Consider the following 19,740-nt stretch of genomic DNA (forward strand, 5'->3'; position numbering starts at 1 on the left):
AATGCCCCCTCTCTCCATGAACGTTTTGTTCAAATAGGTACAAACAACTACAATCATGAAATGTCATATTATGGACCAAACAATCATGTTAGAGTGAGTATGTATAGTTCTATGTGCCTACATTAGATGACTGCAAACATGCAGCTTTTGTAAATCTCTTTGCTGTTTTAACTTAAGTTTGTCTTCTTGATCATCAGCAAGCCGTCCCTAATATCAGTGTTTGTGTATAGACTTATTGCCACTATGTTTTCAAATGTATTTGTTCCTTTAAATGTATTTCCCCCAAAAAAATAAATAACGGAGCTTATCAAATCCAACAGTGAGATAAATTTGATTTTGCTTCACCTCTGGAGTTCTTAATGCATCAAACTTCAATAGTAATGAACTTAGAAAAACAAATCTTTCTGGCATTGTGTCTGCCACCACAATCTTTAACCTCATTCCTCATTAAATACAAACTAGGAAGTATCTGAAACTAGCGAGTAAAAGTATAAGGAAACATTTCCAGTTCTTAAGTAACTCCCAATAAAATAGCTTATTGATGACGAAGGGAAAACCAGTGACCCCATAGTGAGGACATGTAAGAGGCGTCACTGAGCCACGCCAACCGCAGCTGTAAGAAATGAGCAGACCTCGCAGGTCTCTGCGTGGTGCTCAGAGGAGGACAGGACATTTTCTGCAGTAAACTTGCCAAAATGCAGAGCCTCCATGTAATCATCAGAAAACGGATGCAACCTGAGGGATGTTCTATTAAATAAAGAGCCTGTGCGCATGAAAAAAATGTAAAGATCATAGTTGGGGGAAAAAAAAAGATCAACAAACTGTTCTAGATGGAGGAAAAGAGGTATAACAAGTAAATGTAATGTAGGGTCCAGAAAATGTGGTGTTTTTTTTTTTTTACTCTGAAAGACTTCTGGTGAAACCAGAGTATGATCTGTAGATTGGATGATACATAATACATAAATGTTAACACCCTGATTTTTACAACGGCACTGTGGTAACGTAAAAGAATTTTTGGGGGGCGCCTGGGTAGCTCAGTTGGTTGAGCATGTGACTCTTGATTTTGGCTCAGGTCATGATCCCAGAGTCGTGGGATCGAGCACAGCATCAGGCTCTGAGCTGAGCATGGAGCATGCTTAATTCATGTTCTCTCTCACTCTCTCTCTCTCCCTCATCCCCCATCACTCCTACTCTTTCTCTGTGAGGAAGAGGAAGAAGGAAGAAGGAAGAAGGAGAAGAAGACAGACTCTTCTTTTTATTTTTAGGAAATACAGACATATTTAGGAGTAAAGGGACATCAAGCCTGCAATTTACTCTTAAATGTTCCAGGGAAAGAAAACAGATATACATACATAGATACAGATAAAAGGATAAAAAGTGTAAATGGTAGTGAAGGGTGTTCAGAACATCTTTGTAACACTTTGCAATTTTTCTGTACATCTGAAAGAATTTCACACAAAACTTAAAAGAAATTAAAGCAACATCACTAAAGTTGTTTTTATATAATATTATTAAAATAAAGATATCTGATTTGATTAACATTTTATCTTCAATCAAACAAAGATAATTTTGAGTGGCTCGGTCGGTTAAGCAACCAACTCTTGATTTCAGCTCAGGTCATGATCTCACAGCTGGTGGGGTTCGAGACCTGCATCAGGCTCTGTGCTGGCTCGCCCTCGCCCTCACCCTCTCTCTACCCCTCCTTTGCTCATGTTCTCTCTCAAATAAATAAACAGTAAAATAATAATAATAATAAAGGCATCTGATTTAGTCAACATTTTCTCTTTAATCAAAATCCACCATGTTAAATAATCAACAGCAGATAATATGTTCAGTAAGTTTTCTCTGACTTAAAATTTCAAATATTTTGTGTTATTTACCTAATAATTCCTAAGATTTAAAGAATAGGTAACTAGGTAACAGGCCAGTTTTCCTCATGAAGAGCAAAATTCAGGCAATTCTAATGATATACTTAAGTTAACCTCAAATGAAAATTAACACAGAGGGGGCTTCAAAAGAGAAAAAAGTCACAAAACGTATGGAGAGAAGTCAGAACGAAGTATTAACGTGGCCATGAGACAGAAGGAGGGTGATGAAAAGTATTCAAAGTTCCTTAAAAGAAGGAGTGTTTGGTTGTAATTGTCAAGGGTAAATGGTGGCCCAACTGCCTGCCAATTCTGCCCAAAAATAGAAGCTGTCCCCAAAGGAAGATGACCCAACTAACAAAAATAACTAACATCATAACGGCACTGAAATTTACCCAATCCCACCATATGCATGAACTTGTTCCTTAATACTCCACTCTCATTTTACAGAGGAGGCATATAAGTTACAAAGAAGAGGTATGTGAGGTGAGTGAACATTAAGAATATCTAATAATCACGGGCACCTGGGTGGTTCAGTCAGTTAAGTGTCCGACTTCAGCTCAGCTATGATCTCAAAATCTGTTGAGTTCAAGCCCCAGGCCAGGCTCCGTGCTGATGGCTCAGAGCCTGAAACCTGGTTTGGATTCAGTGTCTGTCTCTTTCTCTGCCCCTCCCCTGCTGCTTGTGTGCTTGCTCGCTCTCTCTCTCACGCTCTCTCGTTCTCTCTCAAGGGGAGAAAAAAAAGGCATCTAAAAACGTTTTAAAAACAATATTCAAATAATGTTATTTTAAATTAATGTAATTTTAGGTAAAAATCTTTATTAAATACATCAAGTCTTGGGGTGCCTGGGTGGCTCCATCAGTTAAGCACCCGACTTTGGCTCAGGTCATGATCTTGTAGCTCGTGGGTTCAGGCCCTGCCTCAGGCTCTGTGCTGACAGCTCAGAGCTTGGAGCCAGTTTCAGATTCTGTCTCCAGCTCTTCCTGCCCCTCCCCTGCTCACATATTGTGTCTCTGTCTCTCTCTCTGTCTCTAATATAAATAAACATTAAAAAATAAAAAATAAAAATAAATAAATACATCAAATCTAACCCAACAAACATTACAAGACTTGGTTTGGGAAAGCTCTCTTTGGTAAGCAGAACCCTGTTTGATTCAACTCAACAGAAAAGTTTAGGAGTAACTACCTGTTGAATTATGAGGAAATTGCCCTGTTATGTAAAATGGAGTTTTATAATGGTATTTGGCATCACAGGATCCTGTTCAGTTTGTTGTTATTCCAGCCTGAAAGGATAACGGATGCCATTATTTTGGGTTCTGCTCTTTGGGTTCAGAGAGCTTCTTTGTCCAGAACAGAATCTAGCATACATCTATTATAATTCTGAAGCCCTACCTCCTGAGAATACAGGATTTCAAAATAAAGATCTAAAGTTATTAGATTTTGATCCACAGGACTCAAAGATAAAAAGCACATTGGGAAACAGGCCCCAACATAGGATTCCTGTAAACTCACCTTGAAAATAATGACTATATTCAAGTGTGACCGTGAAAACTGAAGAGATCCTATTATAGAGCTTCCCTGAGCTTCCCAACACAAATAATCGGATGAAGAAAGGATAAGAGCGTTATGTTATGGGCTGAGCTTTGTCCCCCTCCCCCCATTTCATATGTTTAAGCCCTGACCCCTAGGACCTCAGAATATGATGTATTTGGCAACAGGGTCTTTAAAGAGGCAATTAACTTAAAACGAGGTCATTAGGATGGACCCTAATCTAACATGACTAAAGTCCTTAAATGAAGAGATTAGGACACTGACAACACACAGCACAAAAGACAGACCATGCGAAGACACAGGGCAGGCCAGAGAGAGAGGCCTCCAGAAGAAACCAACACTGTGAACATCTTCATTTTAGACTTCTAGCCAGAACTGTGAGAAAATAAATTTCTGCAAGTCAGGCCACCCTGTCTGTGGGACACTGTTAGCAGCAGCGAGAGGAAACTAACACAGGAACAAATTTGAAAAATTAAAATCTAGGGGCACCTGGGTGGCTCAGTTAAGCGTCCAACTTCAGCTCAGATCATGATCTCACTGTTCAGGGGTTCGAGCCCCAAGTCGGGCTTTGTGCTGACAGATCAGAGCCTGGAGCCTGCTTTGGGTTCGGTCTCGCTCTCTCTGCCCCTCTCCTGCTCTCACTCTGTCTCTCGAAAATAAATAAACATTAAAAAAAAATTTTTTTAAAGAAAAATTAAAATCTAGGTAAGAGTCCAAAACTCAAAGATACCAAATTAGTTTACAATATGCTTTCAAATGAAAACCTGAGTGAAGGTACCTGACCAGTTTACCAATTCACATTTGTGTAATAAAAACTTTTTTCCTTCAACTTTCTAATAAGACTTAATAACTGTAAAAGGAAAGTACAGTATAGCCTACATTATATGCTCACATTCATATGAGACTGGCTTCAAATATTCCAGAACATGCCAGTTCTGGCTTACTGTAAGCCAGTTTGTGAATCTTGGCATGATTTAAAATTAATCAGGGGGTGCCTCGGTGGCTCAGTTGGTTTAGCATCTGACTTCGGCCCAGGTCATGATCTCACAGTTCGTGGGTTCAAGCTGCGTGTCAGGTTCTGTACTGACAGCTAGCTCAGAACCTGGAGCCTGCTTCCGATTCTGTGTCTCCCTCTCTCTCTGCCCCTCCCCTACTCATGATCTGTCTCTGTCTCTCAAAAATAAATAAATGTTAAAAAAAATTTTTTTTAAATAATAATCAGGGGTACCTGGGTGGCTCAGTTGGTTAAGTGACTGGCTTCGGCTCAGGTCATGATCTCACGGTTCGTGGGTTAGAGCCCTGTGTCGGGCTCTGTGCTGACAGCTAGCTCAGAGCCTGGAGCCTGCTTCAGTTCTGTGGTTCCCTCCCTCTCTGGCCCTCCCCTGCTCACGCTGTCAATCTCTGTCTCTCAAAAATAAATTTAAATTTATCTAAATTTAAATATCTAAAATGTCCTTTCTGGCAAGAATGCAGTCTTACAAATTAGTCACAAATCCATTTTCCCTATAATTTCTCCCAATTCTATCAAATATTATTTCAATCAACACTCTAAAGAAGACCGAACTCTTCTAGTATGGACAATCCTTCATATTTTTAAAATCCAAAACTGCTCTGAAATTAGAATATGGTATTTGTTCAGTTATAGTCAATTCTTAGAAACTAGAATTTGGATTGCAATAATTTTTAATTTTAAATAAGTGAAATAGCAAAGAGGAAAATTCAATTTAGTGTTTCTTTTTGTTTGTTTTCTTAATTTATCTTTCAAAGACAGAGACAGGGGCGCCTAGGTGGCTCAGTCGTTTAAGCCTCCGACTTCGGCTCAGGTCAGATCTCACTTTCGTGGGTTCGAGCCCCGCGTCAGGCTCTGTGCTGACAGCTAGCTCAGAGCCTGGAGCCTGTTTCAGATTCTGTGTCTCCTTCTCTCTCTGACCCTCCCCCTCTCATGCTCTGTCTCTTCTGTATCAAAAATAAATAAAACATTAAAAAAAAAAAAAAAGACAGAGACAGCATGAGCAGGGGAGGGAGACACAGAATCGGAAGCAGGCTCCAGGCTCTGAGCTAGCTGTCAGCACAGAGCCCGATGTGGGGCTCAAACCCATGAACCATGAGATCAAGACCTGAGCCGAAGCTGGAAGCTGGACGCTTAACTGACTGAGCCACCTAGCTGCCCCAATTTAGTACTTCTAAAATGCTTCTGGAATATATAAAGATACCACATGGCACAGATTTATCTGATGGGAGGTGGGGGTGTCTGGTCTCCATAGAATTTCAACAATTCCATTGCACTTTCTCTTCCATCTTATTGCCAAAGTAGATTCTGATTTCACTGTGACAATCATATGAAACTGCCACATTATATATTAGATTCTTAATCTAACAAAAACGGGACAATTCAGCTCTCTGTTCTGAAAGATACAGAATAGCCAGCTGACCATGCCTGAGGGTTCTCTACTATAAGATAATATTCCTTTCTACTTGAGAGTGTTCCAACTCTTACAAGCTTTGTATACCATATAAAGGCTGTTTTTCCAAAGAACTAAAATCTAAAAATAACCTATATTTGGAAATTAGCAAACACACACACACACGAATTTGGAAAGGTATATTCAGGGTCCTAAAATTAATCTTCTAGCACAAAGGTCTAAGCAAAAAGAACTTATGAATGTAATAAGCACTTTAATCCATCAGCTTCATTTTCAGATGTCCATCTCCTTCTCTTCTCCTCGCCGCTCTCACAAACACCATTATGATAAAAAGAAGTCTTTCAAAGTGGTGTATCGCAAGTATATTTGCTCATTTGCAACAATGTTTCTGCAGTTAACAGACAGAAAGATAATTTAAAAAGTTATTAATTTGTGGCTCAGTTAGCCATTTGGAAAAAAAAAAAAAAAGAGTACCGAGAAGCTGTCCTAATAATGACAGTAACAGTAAACATGTTGACCACATTTAAGGAACATAGCGTGCAGAATGTCATGGTGAGTATCTCAGGAAGAAGGAGTGCTTTGTCTAAATCGGGCTCTTTTCTGAGCATTTTAAATGCATTAACCCATTTAATGCCCACAATTCTATAAAGCACATGCTACAGTTACTGTCCCTTTATAGAGGCAGGCAATAAGCGAAGTTAAGGAACTTCCTCAGAGTCCTATGACCAGGAAGGAGTAGAGCTAAGATTTACTCCCACTAAGTCAGAAGAGTGGAAGTTTGTAATTAATTAAAACAATGACTAAAGCACTTGCCCAGTCAGCTATAGTTGTTCTGAACCATTTTTGGGTCTAGAACCTCACTAAATTTCTCTCTAGAAAAACATGTATCCAATTTCAGAGGGTCCACAGATTCCTCTGAAGCTCTTTAACAACATCCGGGTAACCCTGGTTAAATATCTCTGCTTTGGAAGATGGCCAAACCAGCACCCCTCTTGTCCAAATCCCAGTCTCCCCCCGCCGCCCCTCCGGAGTCTGTGAGCAGTCCAGGATGCAGCAAACAGTGAGGAAGAGCCAGTGGCTCTCGTCTCCCACGGGCCTGGGGAAACCTGGAGGCCAGCTTCAGAGATCGCCAGGGAAAGCCTGAAAACAAAGTCACTAAAGGCTCCAGGACAGCGCCCAATCACTTTGCTAACAAGTCTGAGTAGTCAACAAATGTTAGCTGGATTCTGTCCTTGAGATGAAGAGAACGTGAAGAGATACACACTCTTCCTGACCTCGGGAGTAGGTAAGGCTATGTCTTCAACCACTGGAAGGGCTGCTGCTGCTTAGAATATTACAACAAACAGAACTCAGTACTGAACCCAAAACCAACTACCATAAAACCACGGCAGGCAGCTTACCCACCAGGGACAGCGCAATCATTCAGAATACTGACTACAGACACCTAGTGAAACAGAACAGCTGAGGAACGGGGGTGGGGTGGGGTGGGGTAGGGAACCACCAAAAAGCAATGAGGCATTTAGAAACTTCAGGGGTAGTAATACATGCACACATACCCTATGCTCAAAAGGACTTTCTATGATAAAATAACACAATGTCCCAATTACCCGATTTAGTTGGAATACTTTAAGGAAAAGATGTCTCCATTAGAACTTGAATTAGGAGCCTGCCAGAGCAAAATGAACAATATTAAATAACAGAACACAGGGGTGCCTGGGTGGCTCAGTCAGTAAAGCATCCAACTTTGGCTCAGGTCATGATCTCATGGCTCGTAAGTTTGAGCCCTGCGTTGAGCTCTGTACTGACAGCTCGGAGCCTGGAGCCTGCTCTGGATTCTGTGTCTCCATCTCTCTCTGCCCCTCCCCTGCTTGCTCTCACTCTCTCACTCACTCTCTTTCTCTCTCTCTCAAAAATAAACAAACAGGAAAAACAGGAAAAAAAAAAACAGAACACAAATACAAAATGAGAGTGATCATGCACAAACAGACACAAGCTTCAGAGAGCTTACCCAGTACACCTAACCCACAATAACAAGAGTTCCTGAAGGAGAAAACTAATGAGAAAAGGAAGTAGTTAACAGACAAAACTTTCTCTGAAATGAAGAAACACTTAAATCTGTATGCTTCAAAGAACACAAAGAGTAAAAGGCAGAGTTTAAGAACATAAACACAGGCCTAAGCATGTCCTAGTGGAGACAAAAATCCCTCAGTTCCAATGAGTAAGAGGAGAGTGGGCCACTGTTCAGAGAGCAAGAATACACTGCATATCATGGAGAACCATCAGAATGATCTCAGACTTTACACTAAAAGCCAGAACACAGCAAAGTATATCAACTACTGAAAGAGAAGAGCAGAAACCTGAGAATTGTATACTCAAAATACCATAAACCATGAGATCGTGACCTGAGCCAAAGTCAAGAGCCAAATGCTTAACCAACTGAGTGAGCCACCCAGGCATCTCTATTTTTTAAAATTATGATGAGAATTTCTACATATCTCTTTCTAAATCAAATAGATCCAATAGAAAAAGAAATCAGGGTGCTTGAGTGGCTCAGTAGGTTAAGCGTCCAACTTCATTCAGCTCAGGTCATAATCTCATGGTTCATGAGTTCAAGCTCCACATCAGGTTCTGCACTGAGATATTCTGTTTCCCTTTCTCTCTGCCTCCCCCCTGCTCACGCTCTCTCTCACGCACAAAATAAATACACTTAAAAATTATTTTAAAAAATCTAGAGGAATATGAATAAATCATTAACTTTCAATAACCTTGATTGTGAATAGATCATATTACCTCATAAAGTATTGAAAGCCTACCATAGAAGGAATCAGTAAACTGTTCAAAGGCCTACCACTGAGAAAGATACCAATACAAATGGATTCACATCTGAGTTTTAATATTTAAGGAACAGATAATGCCTGTTATTACTTATATAATATTCTCACAGTTTCAAAAACACATATAATTTTATTATTCAAATCTGGTAAAGACAGTATTTTAAAAAAGTAAAAATTCAGAATCATTATATTAGCTTACAACATCCAGTAAAACATCAAAAGGAAAATAATTATGTCTAATTAAAATTTATTATAGGAAGGTAAAGCAAAAGTATCCATAATGCTAATAAAACAGAAAAGCTAATTTTCCTTCTTAGTAGTAACTGGTAGACAACTAACAGTTTTGGCAACAACTAGAGACAAAGGTAAGAGCCTAAATGTCCATCACCTGATGAGTGGATCAAGAAGATGTGGTACACACACACACACACACACACACACACACACACACACACAGTGGAGTACTACATGGCAATGAGAAAGGATGAAAACTGGCCGTTTGTAGCAAAGTGGATGGACCTCGAGGGTGTCATGCTAAGCGAAATAAGTCAGGCAGAGAAGGACAGATACCGTATGTTTGCACTCATAGGTCTAACAGGAGAACAGGAGAAATCTAATGGAGGAGCATGGGGAGGGAAAGGGGGAGAGAATTGGGGAGAGAGAGGGACACAAAATGTGAGAGACTACTGAATACTGAAAACAAACCGAGGGCTGAAGGGGGAGGGGGGAGGGGGAGGAGGTTGTGGTAATGGAGGAGGGCACTTGTGGGGAAGAGCACTGGGTGTTATATGGAAACCAATTTGACAAGCCATTTTTTAAAACAAAAGTAAGATCTTGCAAATGTCCAGAGGGAGAATAAATTTTTAGACAAATGGTCAAGAATCAGAATTCATCTCAATATCAAAAGTCAAGACTAAAAGGTAGCTGAAAAAGGCCTTCAAGACGCTAGCAAAAAGTTAATTCCAATCCAGAATTCTATACTCAAAATTCTAGAAAAAAACATAGGAGAAAGTTTTTGTAACTTCAGGTTAGACAAAGAATTCTTAGGTATGCCACCGAAAGCACAATCCATAAACGAGGAAAAAATGGTTTTAATAGGTAAAAAAACTTATGTTTCAAAAGATACGATTAAGAAAATAGACAAGCTACTAGCTGGGAGAAAATACCTAGAAATCGCATATTTGTATCAAGAATGAATTCTTATAAGAGCTCCTAGCTGACTCAGTTAGTGGAGGATACAACTCTTGATCTTAGGGTTGGGAGTTTGATTCCTCACTCTGGGTGAAGAGACTACTTCAATAAAATCTTTTTTTAAAAGAAATAATTCCACAGCTAAATAATAATAAGATAAACCAATAAAAGCAGGCAAAGGATTTGATTAGACATTTTAACCAAAGGAGATAACATGACTGACCAATCAGCACCTAAACAGAGATTTGATATCACTAAGCATTAGGGAATGCAAATTAAACCCCAATGAGACAGCACTTTGTACCCACTAGACTGGCTATCATGACAGACAAAAAGTACCTATTCAGGGCACCTGGGTGGCACAGTCGGTTAAGCATCCAACTCTTGGTTTTGGCTCAGATCATGATCTCATGGTTCATGAGTTCAAGCCCTGTATTGGGCTCCATGTCGTCAGTTGGGAGCCTGTTTGAGATTCCTTCTCTCTTCCTCTCACACTGGTCCTCCCCTGCTTATACTCTCTTGCTCTCAAAATAAATAAATAAAACTTAAAAAAAAAAGTACCTATTCAGAAGGACATGGAAATGCAGAGAAACTGGAACTCTTTTACATTATTTATGGAAATGTACTTTGCAGTCACTTTTGAAAACAGCTGGACAGTTTCATAATTTACCACATAACCAATAATTCCATTCTTTGTATCTACCCAGAGAAATTAAATAATTTGTCAAAAGTCTTATATATCAATCTTCAAAGCAGCATTACTCATAACAGCCAAAAAGTGGAAACAATTAAAATATCTACAAACTTGTAAGTAGGGAAGTAAAATATAGGATAGCCACAAAATGGAATACTATTCAGCAATTAGAACAGACTAATGAGATACACTACAGCATAAATAAACCTCAAAAACATGCTAAGAAGTCAGACACAAAAGACCATATATTATTTGATCTCATGTATACCAAGTGTCCAGAAATATAAAATATGGAAACTATAGAAGCAAAGTAAATTAAGAAATGTCTGGGAGTGGGAATGTAAAATGGAATGACTACAGGGGCATCTGGCTGGCTCGGTCAGTAGAGTATCCAACTCTTAATCTCACTGTCCTGAGTCTGAGCCTCACATTGGGTGTGGAGATTACTTAAGAAAATAAATAAATCTTAAAAACGAAAAGAAATGACTACAAATGTGCGCAGGTACCTTTGTGCGGTGAGAGAAATGTTCTATAGCATATTCTGGTGTTAGTAGCACAACTCTGTATATTTACTAAAATTCATTGACTAGCCTTAGTCTGTTTGGGTTGCTATTACAGAATAACATGGATTGGGTGGCTTATAGAAAACAGAAACTTATTTTTCCACCAGTTCTGAGGCTGGAAGCCCACAGTCAAGATGCCAGCCAGTCCACTTCCTGGTGAGAGTCACTTCCCAGTTCATAGATGGCAGTCTTCTCACTGTGTCCTCACATGTCAGATATGCTCTCTAGGGTCTCTTTTATGAGGTCACAAATTCCACTGATGAGGCCTTCACCCTCATAACTTAATCATCTCCCAAAAGCCTCACCTCCAAATACCATCACCTTGGGAGTTATGTTTTAACATATGCATTTTGGAGGGATACAAACATTCACTCTTTTGAGTTTGTATATTTAAAGTGGATGAATGTTATGATATGCAAGTTACACCACAATAAAAACTATTGGGTTCCCCCTCCAATAAGTTAATACAGAGTCATCTGCCTTCATGAAAATTCTCATATAATTTAGCTCCTGTGCACTAGTTCTTAGGAAGCTACTTAAAGACGTTCCAGGAAAAAAGGGAATACACCAACAATGTTTATGACAAAAATCCAGGAGAAAAGAGATCCAAAAAAAAAGTGTAAGGAATCTTCAGGACAAAGTAAAGAAATCTCAGCTAAAAAGCCAAAATGCAAATGTAGGACACAACCACTCCAGACTACAGTAGGTCAAAAGGAACCAAATATTTCTACCAAAAAGTGAAACTGACAGAAAACTCAATGTGCTTGCATATACTCAAACATGGGACAGGTTTTAGGATAAATTAGTGACAGGCACACAGAAAACTAAGCAAAGACAATTTTTGACAGGAGAGAAAAACTGGTGTAGGAAAGTGAAAGTAATCTTAGATGACAACAGACTGCTGTGAATAGTTGTCACACTGTGGTCATAATAAAGCCCCAAATACTGAGCTAACCCAAATCATGACACACTTGTGCAGAGGGTGCGGCAAAGTGGGAAGCTGGCAGAAAATAATGGAAAATGAAGACCTGTGTGTGTGTAGCCATTAAAATGATATTAAAACTATTAAAAGAATCAGCTCAATTAATTCAAATTAGTCAGAGCCATCAATACGAGGCATCCCTGTGAGGGAGAGGCAATAACTGTCCCTGAAAAAGAGCAGAGGACAAGCAAGAGCTTTCCTCCTGCTCCCCTCTCCCCAGCAGCACTGGCTGCTCCCTGCCCACGGCCTCAGTGCTCCACGCACATCAGTGTAAAGAGCCTTCCCTCCTTTTCTTGGGGCGCTTGGGTGGCTCAGTCGGTTAAGCCTCTGACTTCAGCTTAGGTCATGATCTCACATTCATGGGTTCGAGCCCCACATCAGGCTCTGCACTGAGCCTGGAACCTGCTTCGAGTTCTGTGTCTCCCTCTCTGCCTCTCCCCCTCTCATGCTCTGTCTCTCTCTGTCTCAAAAATAAATTTTTAAAACATTTTAATGGAAAAATAAAGAGCCTTCCCTTTTCCAAGGGATTTCTCATCTCTATTTCCTTTTTTTTTAAGTGAATTTTGGTAGTTACACAGGGTGGTATTGGATCAAAAGTACAGTAACATGTTAATCCACCTGTGTCAAACCCCACAATTTTATACCCAGGTGAAAGAAAACTGTTCAATTATAAAAGATAACCTTATCACCCATCTAAGAACCCAGAAAATACAGTAGCATGGATACCTCTCAAAAATAAATTCTTGATTTTAAAAAGAAAGAAAAAGAAGAAGAACGTATAACCATAAGATGAATCAAAATGAAGCACTGAGGGGCACTTGGGTGGCTCAGTCGGTTAAGCCTCCAACTTCGGCTCAAGTGATGATCTCACGTTCGTGGGTTCGAGCCCTGTGTCAGGCTCTGTGCTGACAGCTCAGAAACTGGAGCCTGCTTCGGATTCTGTGTGTGTCTCCCTCTCTCTGCCCCTCCCCCTCTCATGCTCTCTCTCTGTCTCAAAAATAAATAAAACATTTAAAAAATTTTTTTTCAATGAAGCACTGATTAATCACGAGGCTACAGAAAGGTGCTGTTGGTGACCATAAAAACAGGTTACAATACAAACAGGGAAGACACTCAGGGGGTCCTGCCTGAAGGAATGTTACAGTAATAGAACACTAATAATAAAAATAACAAAAATGAAGAGTTGGAGAAAAAGACAGCAGGATTAAGTATAAATATGCCAATTTCCATTCATTTTTGTAAAAAGGAAATAATATATTCTTTCAAATTAAAGTATGAAGAAATATGATGACAAAAACATAAGTGGTTTTAATAACCATTTTTCCTATTAAGAGCATCTTTTAAGGAATTAATATCTCTGGAAAATTAGAAACATTTATCTAATAGTTCAGCAATTTCATCATTTTAATCTTTTTCTTTGGTTGAATATAAATGAAATAAGCTAATTCTAAAACATATGAAAAAAAAGAGTAATGAGAAAGGAAGAGTCCTGCTGCATACTGTGTGATAACACAGAGATATAAGACCTCAAACCATGTGGACTAGGACGTGATTAAACAGAAAGGTTAAAAAAAAAAAAGCAAACAAATAAACAGATCTGCATGCATAAACGAATTCATGATACAATTAAGGTGACTTCTAATTACCACATAAAGGAAAAATTATTCAATGACGGTTGTGACAATCAGGTAGCCATTTTAAAAATAAATAAATAAAATCAAAGAAATTCCAGGTGGAGTGAAAATTTCACCAGGAAAGATGAAGTACCAAAAGAAAATATGGAAAAAAAATATTTAATTTATGAATGAGTAGGAAAAGTCTGAGTATGTTATAACACCAAAAATAAGAGATTTAAAATTCAACTGTAAGATTGAAAACAAGGGGCGCCTGGGTGGCTCAGTCGGTTAAGCCTCTGGCTTCGGCTCAGGTCAGATCTCACGTTCGTGGGTTCGAGTCCCGCATCAGGCTCTGTGCTGACGGCTAGCTCAGAGCCTGGAGCCTGCTTCCGGTTCTGTGTCTCCTTCGCTCTCTGCCCCTCCCCACTCTCATGCTCTGTCTCTCTCTGTATCAAAAATAAATAAAACATTTAAAAAATTAAAAAAAAAAGATTGAAAACAAAAACAAAAAAAAATCTATACAATATACCAAGTCCAAGAGGCAACAGGTGAAGAAGGAAAAATAACAAATCACACCTGGTTTCGTTTGGTTTTTTAATCTACATTTATATGGTAATCTTGCCAAGAAACAAATGGTTTGTAGATGGGAGAAGAAACCAATTATTTACTCACAGAACATGTTAGCACTATTCCCCACATCTCAATTCCATATAAGGCAATATGACAAAGGCCTGATTTCCCTGTGCATGCCGAAGGGTAAGGGGCACAGGAGAGGAGCCCCAAAACTATTAACCTCAGAGCTTATGTAAGAGTTGCCTCTGTATCTGCTCTTCCTCAACTCTGAGGAAAGTGAGTAAACCTGGCTCTTGAATGTACACCTATGTTTCTGCGGGAAGGGGGAATTCAAATGGCTCTGAGGAAAAATCAGACTCTCCAGTTCTGTCCTTACAGTACTATCCTTCAATCTAGGCACCAAAGATCTTTGGTTAGAAAGCCCTCACTCCAGGGGACTCCTGGGTGGCTCAGTCGGTTAAGCATCTTGGCTCTGGTCATGATTTCACAGTTCATCATGGGTTTGAGCCCGGCATTTGACTCTGTGCTGACAGTGAAGAGCGTACTTGGGATTCTCTCTCTCCCCCTTTCTACCTCTCTCTCTCTCCTTTTCTTTCAAAATAAATAAACATAAAAAAAACAAAAAAGCAAGCCCTCCCCCTATAGTAATATAAAAATTTTTCAAGGAGCATTTCTTCCTCCTAATATCACAAATGCCTAATTGACTAAAAACATAAAGGACACCTACAATAACAAAAGGCAAAGGATCCAATAGTCAATTCAAAGAAAAGGGAGTGTAAATCAGTCTATGAAGAAAAATTCAACCTCATACGAAGGAGAATGAAAACAAGATACTATTTTTCACTATTAGACAAAGACAGAAGGTCAAAGATCCTTTTGGTCAGGGAATAAAGAAATAAGCTCTCCTGTAAAAGACACTACTAATACTTAGTTAAATTGTTAAAACTTTCCCCAGCAATTCTACTTCCACATATGCAAAATGATGATGTACAGGGTCATTCATAATCACAATACTCGTGATAGCAAAATACTGGAAAAACTGCCAACAAGAAACTGGTGAAATTCTATGACCGTATATCTACAAGTGAATATTAAAAATCATGAAAATGAAGAAGGTAATGCTTTAAGTTAGGAATGGAACACTACCAAAGATGCACTGCTAAGTAAAACAAAGGATGCCTCCAGAGGAAAATCAAGTGGTTGTGATAAAAACGTGGTATGGATAGTTACTTTTCCAATGTATACTCTTTTGAAACATTTGGAATTATTTTAACCAAATATTGCCAATTCTTAGTTTTATCATTAAGAAAAGAAACTAAAACTATTCAAGCATAATTGCACATAATTTCATAATTAGAATGGCATTTTAACAAAATTAAGTGTTTTGGTCGAGTATTTCTCCATCTTCCATAAGGAGAGAAGGAAACCTATATATAGGTATGTATGAGCGAGTGGATATACATGTGAGCTTCTACTACAGGAAAAGAGACCATTTCAAGCGAAAAGAATGACGTGATAAAGGCACACAGAGGTCACACTGAGTAGCACACTTGAGGAAGAAAGAACTCTCTCCTAACTAGTATATCAAGAATGACACCGGCAGGAAAGAGGACTCTGAGGGAAGATAGAGGACACAGAGAAAAGGAACCTGTAATGCAGAAGCATTTGAATTTTTTCATTAAGCAATTGAAAACCAATGACTTTGAAAACAAACAAACATACACAAGGATAGCACAGATAATTCTGATACGTAAATTCTGACCAGACTGGGAACAAAATCAGTCAACTGAACCAAGCATTTATGCACCAAAACTGGTGGCTTTCTCAGTTTAAGGAGAAACTGTATTTGTATTTCAAATTTCGCTCTTATAAAAAATAAAAATCAAGCAATGTGATGCTACTCACATTTCTGTTAACCAGGAAAAAAGCGTGTTAAGTTCTGAAGCTGGAAAAAGTGATAGTTCAATCAAGATATTTCAAGGAAGGACCAAAAAAAAGAACACAGAAAATTATAGCCCTCCAGGCTCAAAATGAAACACTAATTAGAGATAACATGTATCTTAGAAGATAAAGAATCTGGTAAAAGTGCCTTAAGTATTATAATTTAAGGTTAGTAAAAAAAAAAATTTGAAAGAGAAAAATCTATTAAAAGAACGTCTAAATTGTTTAAATATCAGAAAGAAGTCTGAAATACATAAGAATGGCTTTCTGAATATGATGAAATTCAAGGTTCTTTTTTCATACTCCCATTCAGTGACAGCCTCCACCAAGAAATCTCCCATCACACAGATGTTTCTAGAAAATCAAAATTAATTTGTCTGCTAACTGAGAGAAAGTCACTGGAAGTAAATGCACAGTAAAAATAATAATAATAATAATAATAATAGTAAAACACTAAATGGGAGACACAAATGGATGAAAGGGTGATACTAAAGAGCATAGAATTAGGTACTATCAGATATAAGAAGATGGAACTCCTCACAAAATTAATTTTTTCTTTAAATTCATTTATAATCTTTTCTGGGCGTATAGAAGAGAACTTGCTGACTAGCTATCTAAGATATAAAGTATAAACATAAGTAGCTAATGACTTTGACAAATGCATACCATTATTTGATATAATACCAACTTTCAGAGGTCATATACCAAAAACCACCATAGGGCAAACTTGAAAGACTTATGGATTGAGATAAATGAGACAGAAACACACACACACACACACACACACACACACACACACACACACACAAGAACACAGTAATAAAGTGTCCTAAAAACAAAACTGGTTATTAATTTGGCAAATTCTGGTAAGTACCCTAACTAAACAATCTAATAGCTCTTGTGTCTGGAATAAAATACAAATGTCTTACAGTCACTTTAAATTACCTTCAGAAATTGTATTACAAGCTAGTATTCCCATCATGACATAATAAAGTCTCCATTTTTGATCAAAAACATGATTTCCCAGCTAATCATCTAATTAGACATACTTTGTTACAAAGACATTATTTTTAATCAAAATCAAATTAATCTCCAAAACACAAAATTCTGTCACTCGTAAAGATATTCACACCAATAAATTACAGGCTAAAAAAGTGATTTCAAACACAAGTATCTTAAGTTTTAAGCAGCAACTGCTAAGGTTAATACTTACACAAACTCAACAAATATTTTCAATATTGGCCTGAAATGCATCCAGATACCATAAATTCTACCATAATAATAAATGAAGACCAGTCCTGCTATGTAATCTCATAATGCTGAAAAAAGCAGCAAGGTAGAACTAGTTATGTATCACATGATCCCAGTGATTCAGTAGGGAGTCAATCAGAATAGGAAACAGCTCCAGAAGGATGGAGAAGGGGTACTTAGAAGGTGAAGAAGTAGGACAGGAGGTGTAAGAAGCTGGCATTTTGGTTCTTCCAGATCCACTTAATGTTTCCATGGGTTTTTGCTATAGTAATTTGTCAACTTTGTATTTGTGTTTAATGTACTTTTCTGTATGTGTATTTTAGTTTACAGCTAAATTAAAAGAAAAGGGGGAAGAAGGAAGAAGCCACCTGAGACCTTGACTGGGTGGCACCTTCCAGGGTGGCAGCCTGACTTCTTAACCTCATCCTGGTAGCAGTTCCTCTAGAAGTCAGGCGAGTTGGTCATTCCTGAAAGTTACTCTAGGGACCCTTCCTTCCTCCATCCCTTCTAAAGATTTATAAGCACTTAATCCTTTCTGTTTATCATGCCCACAGGAGATCTACAACAGCGCATGGACCCCAACTAATCCAGGTCATCAAGAGTGGTTTGGGGGGAAAAATCAAAGTGGAATCTCCAATACGGAGTATTAATGGTCACAAAGCAGAAGGCCTAGACACTGCGCATTAAATTGCCTTGTTACGTGTCTGTCACTCCCAACACGAAACAAGAAACCTTTAATACTTTATGAAGTTGACATTTAAGTTTCATGAAAACAAAAATGGGTGGGTGAGGAAGGGTCATGTTGAGGAATAAAAAACAAAGTCACCTGGAGTCTCGTATTCATTTCCAAAAAATAAAAATTCTTCTTCGAGTCCACAAGGAATTCCACAGTTCCAGCCGAGGAGTACTTCACTGCTTTGGCGAGAGCCACGGCCTGTTCTCCCATCGCTCTTCGAGTCTCCGAATCCAGAAAAATGCTGCCAATACAGAGAGATGAATCAACATTTTGAACAAAAGTAGTCTTTGGTGTGCACCATATAAAAATTTTCTTAGTCAGTTATGACCTCTATCAACTTAAGATTGTATATTATATGCTTTATATGTGTTTATAACATACGCTTTTTGTGTTAAAGCCTAACTTTTAAATAAGTCAGCATCAGATTTTTCATAAAACTAATATTTGAACTCTCCAAACTACACTACAACGTCCATCAGTTTTAGCACAAGTAGTTGTTTTCAACTAGTAAAACTTAACACATACATTCAAATTTTCGCAAGCTAACACTGGGAGCTGTGCCTTCAGAAGAACTTGTGTGCGGTGGGTGAACTTCCTTCAGGCATGCGTCACAGCGCAGCCGACCGGGGCTGTGGGCTCACTGTTAATGAATCCACAACATGCATTAAGTAAGGGCCTTTCAACAGGAACACACATAAAACAAGCTTATGTCAGGACATTTTCATCAAGGTTATGTAGCGACTAAAATGACACAACCTGAGGCTCACGAAAGCTAACTGCAGGTTCCCCTAGGAACAATGCTTCAGTATTCACTAATTCAGTGCTCACAGGGACTCTATGAAACCTAACTACCACAAATAACAAGAACTGACTGTACATCTAATAAATCCTCAAAACTTTTGTTTCACAAGACCAAATTCACCCTCCAGCAGGCAAATAAACCTGAAATGTCTTCAATAAACCACCAAAAAAAGAATATTATCAAACCAAATAAACCATGTGTTTCACATATTTTGCTTCCATGCAAGAAAGGTTCTAAGAAATAAAACAGACTACTCTTGCTATTTGTGAATTAAAATTATTAAAAGGCATAAGATTTAAAGGATTTTTATAAAATTTCTATTATGGAAGAGCAGAATGAACTTCTACATACCCACTTCCCATAAGAAACATTTATTAATATACAGCCAGTCCTGTTTTGTCGATACCACACATCTACCTTTCTACCAGGCCCACCCATTTTTAACATTTTATTGTAAATCAGATCCCACATAGATATCATTTCATCTATAGGAACTTCCATATCTGTTTCTATAAGATATGTAACATAATCACACTTTAAAAATTAACAAGAACTTAATATCATTTAATATCCAATCAGTATTGAAATTCCTCTGATTATTTCATCAATTTTTTTCAGCTAATATTTACAAATCAGAATTCAAATAAGGCGGAGGCGTGCCTGGGTGACTTGGTTAAGCGTCTGACTTCAGTGTAGGTCATGATCTCGCAGTTCAGG

The 19,740-nt window shown here is 38.3% G+C and overlaps 1 protein-coding gene and 1 long non-coding RNA gene across 5 annotated transcripts in view; both read right to left on the reverse strand.

Annotated features, from left to right (window-relative positions):
- The window catches only part of PCCA (propionyl-CoA carboxylase subunit alpha), a 403,439-nt gene that overhangs the window by 223,112 nt on the left and 160,587 nt on the right, over positions 1-19,740 (reverse strand). For all 4 annotated transcript variants that reach the window (XR_003907575.1, XM_029936479.1, XM_029936480.1 and 1 more), the window contains one exon: positions 18,312-18,462. Coding sequence is in view for 3 of the 4 variants with exons in the window: in XM_029936479.1 (XP_029792339.1) it covers positions 18,312-18,462 (151 nt within the window). In the remaining variant the exon portion in view is untranslated. The remainder of the gene's footprint in view (positions 1-18,311; positions 18,463-19,740) is intronic.
- On the reverse strand, positions 6,005-11,204 carry LOC115289351. Its single transcript, XR_003907576.1, has 2 exons — positions 11,066-11,204; positions 6,005-6,228 (listed from the first exon to the last, which is right to left on the reverse strand). It is a non-coding gene; the product is annotated as an uncharacterized LOC115289351 (long non-coding RNA).

The sequence above is a fragment of the Suricata suricatta genome, chromosome 4 (genome assembly GCF_006229205.1).
Source record: "Suricata suricatta isolate VVHF042 chromosome 4, meerkat_22Aug2017_6uvM2_HiC, whole genome shotgun sequence".
Classification (NCBI taxonomy): Eukaryota; Metazoa; Chordata; class Mammalia; order Carnivora; family Herpestidae; genus Suricata; species Suricata suricatta.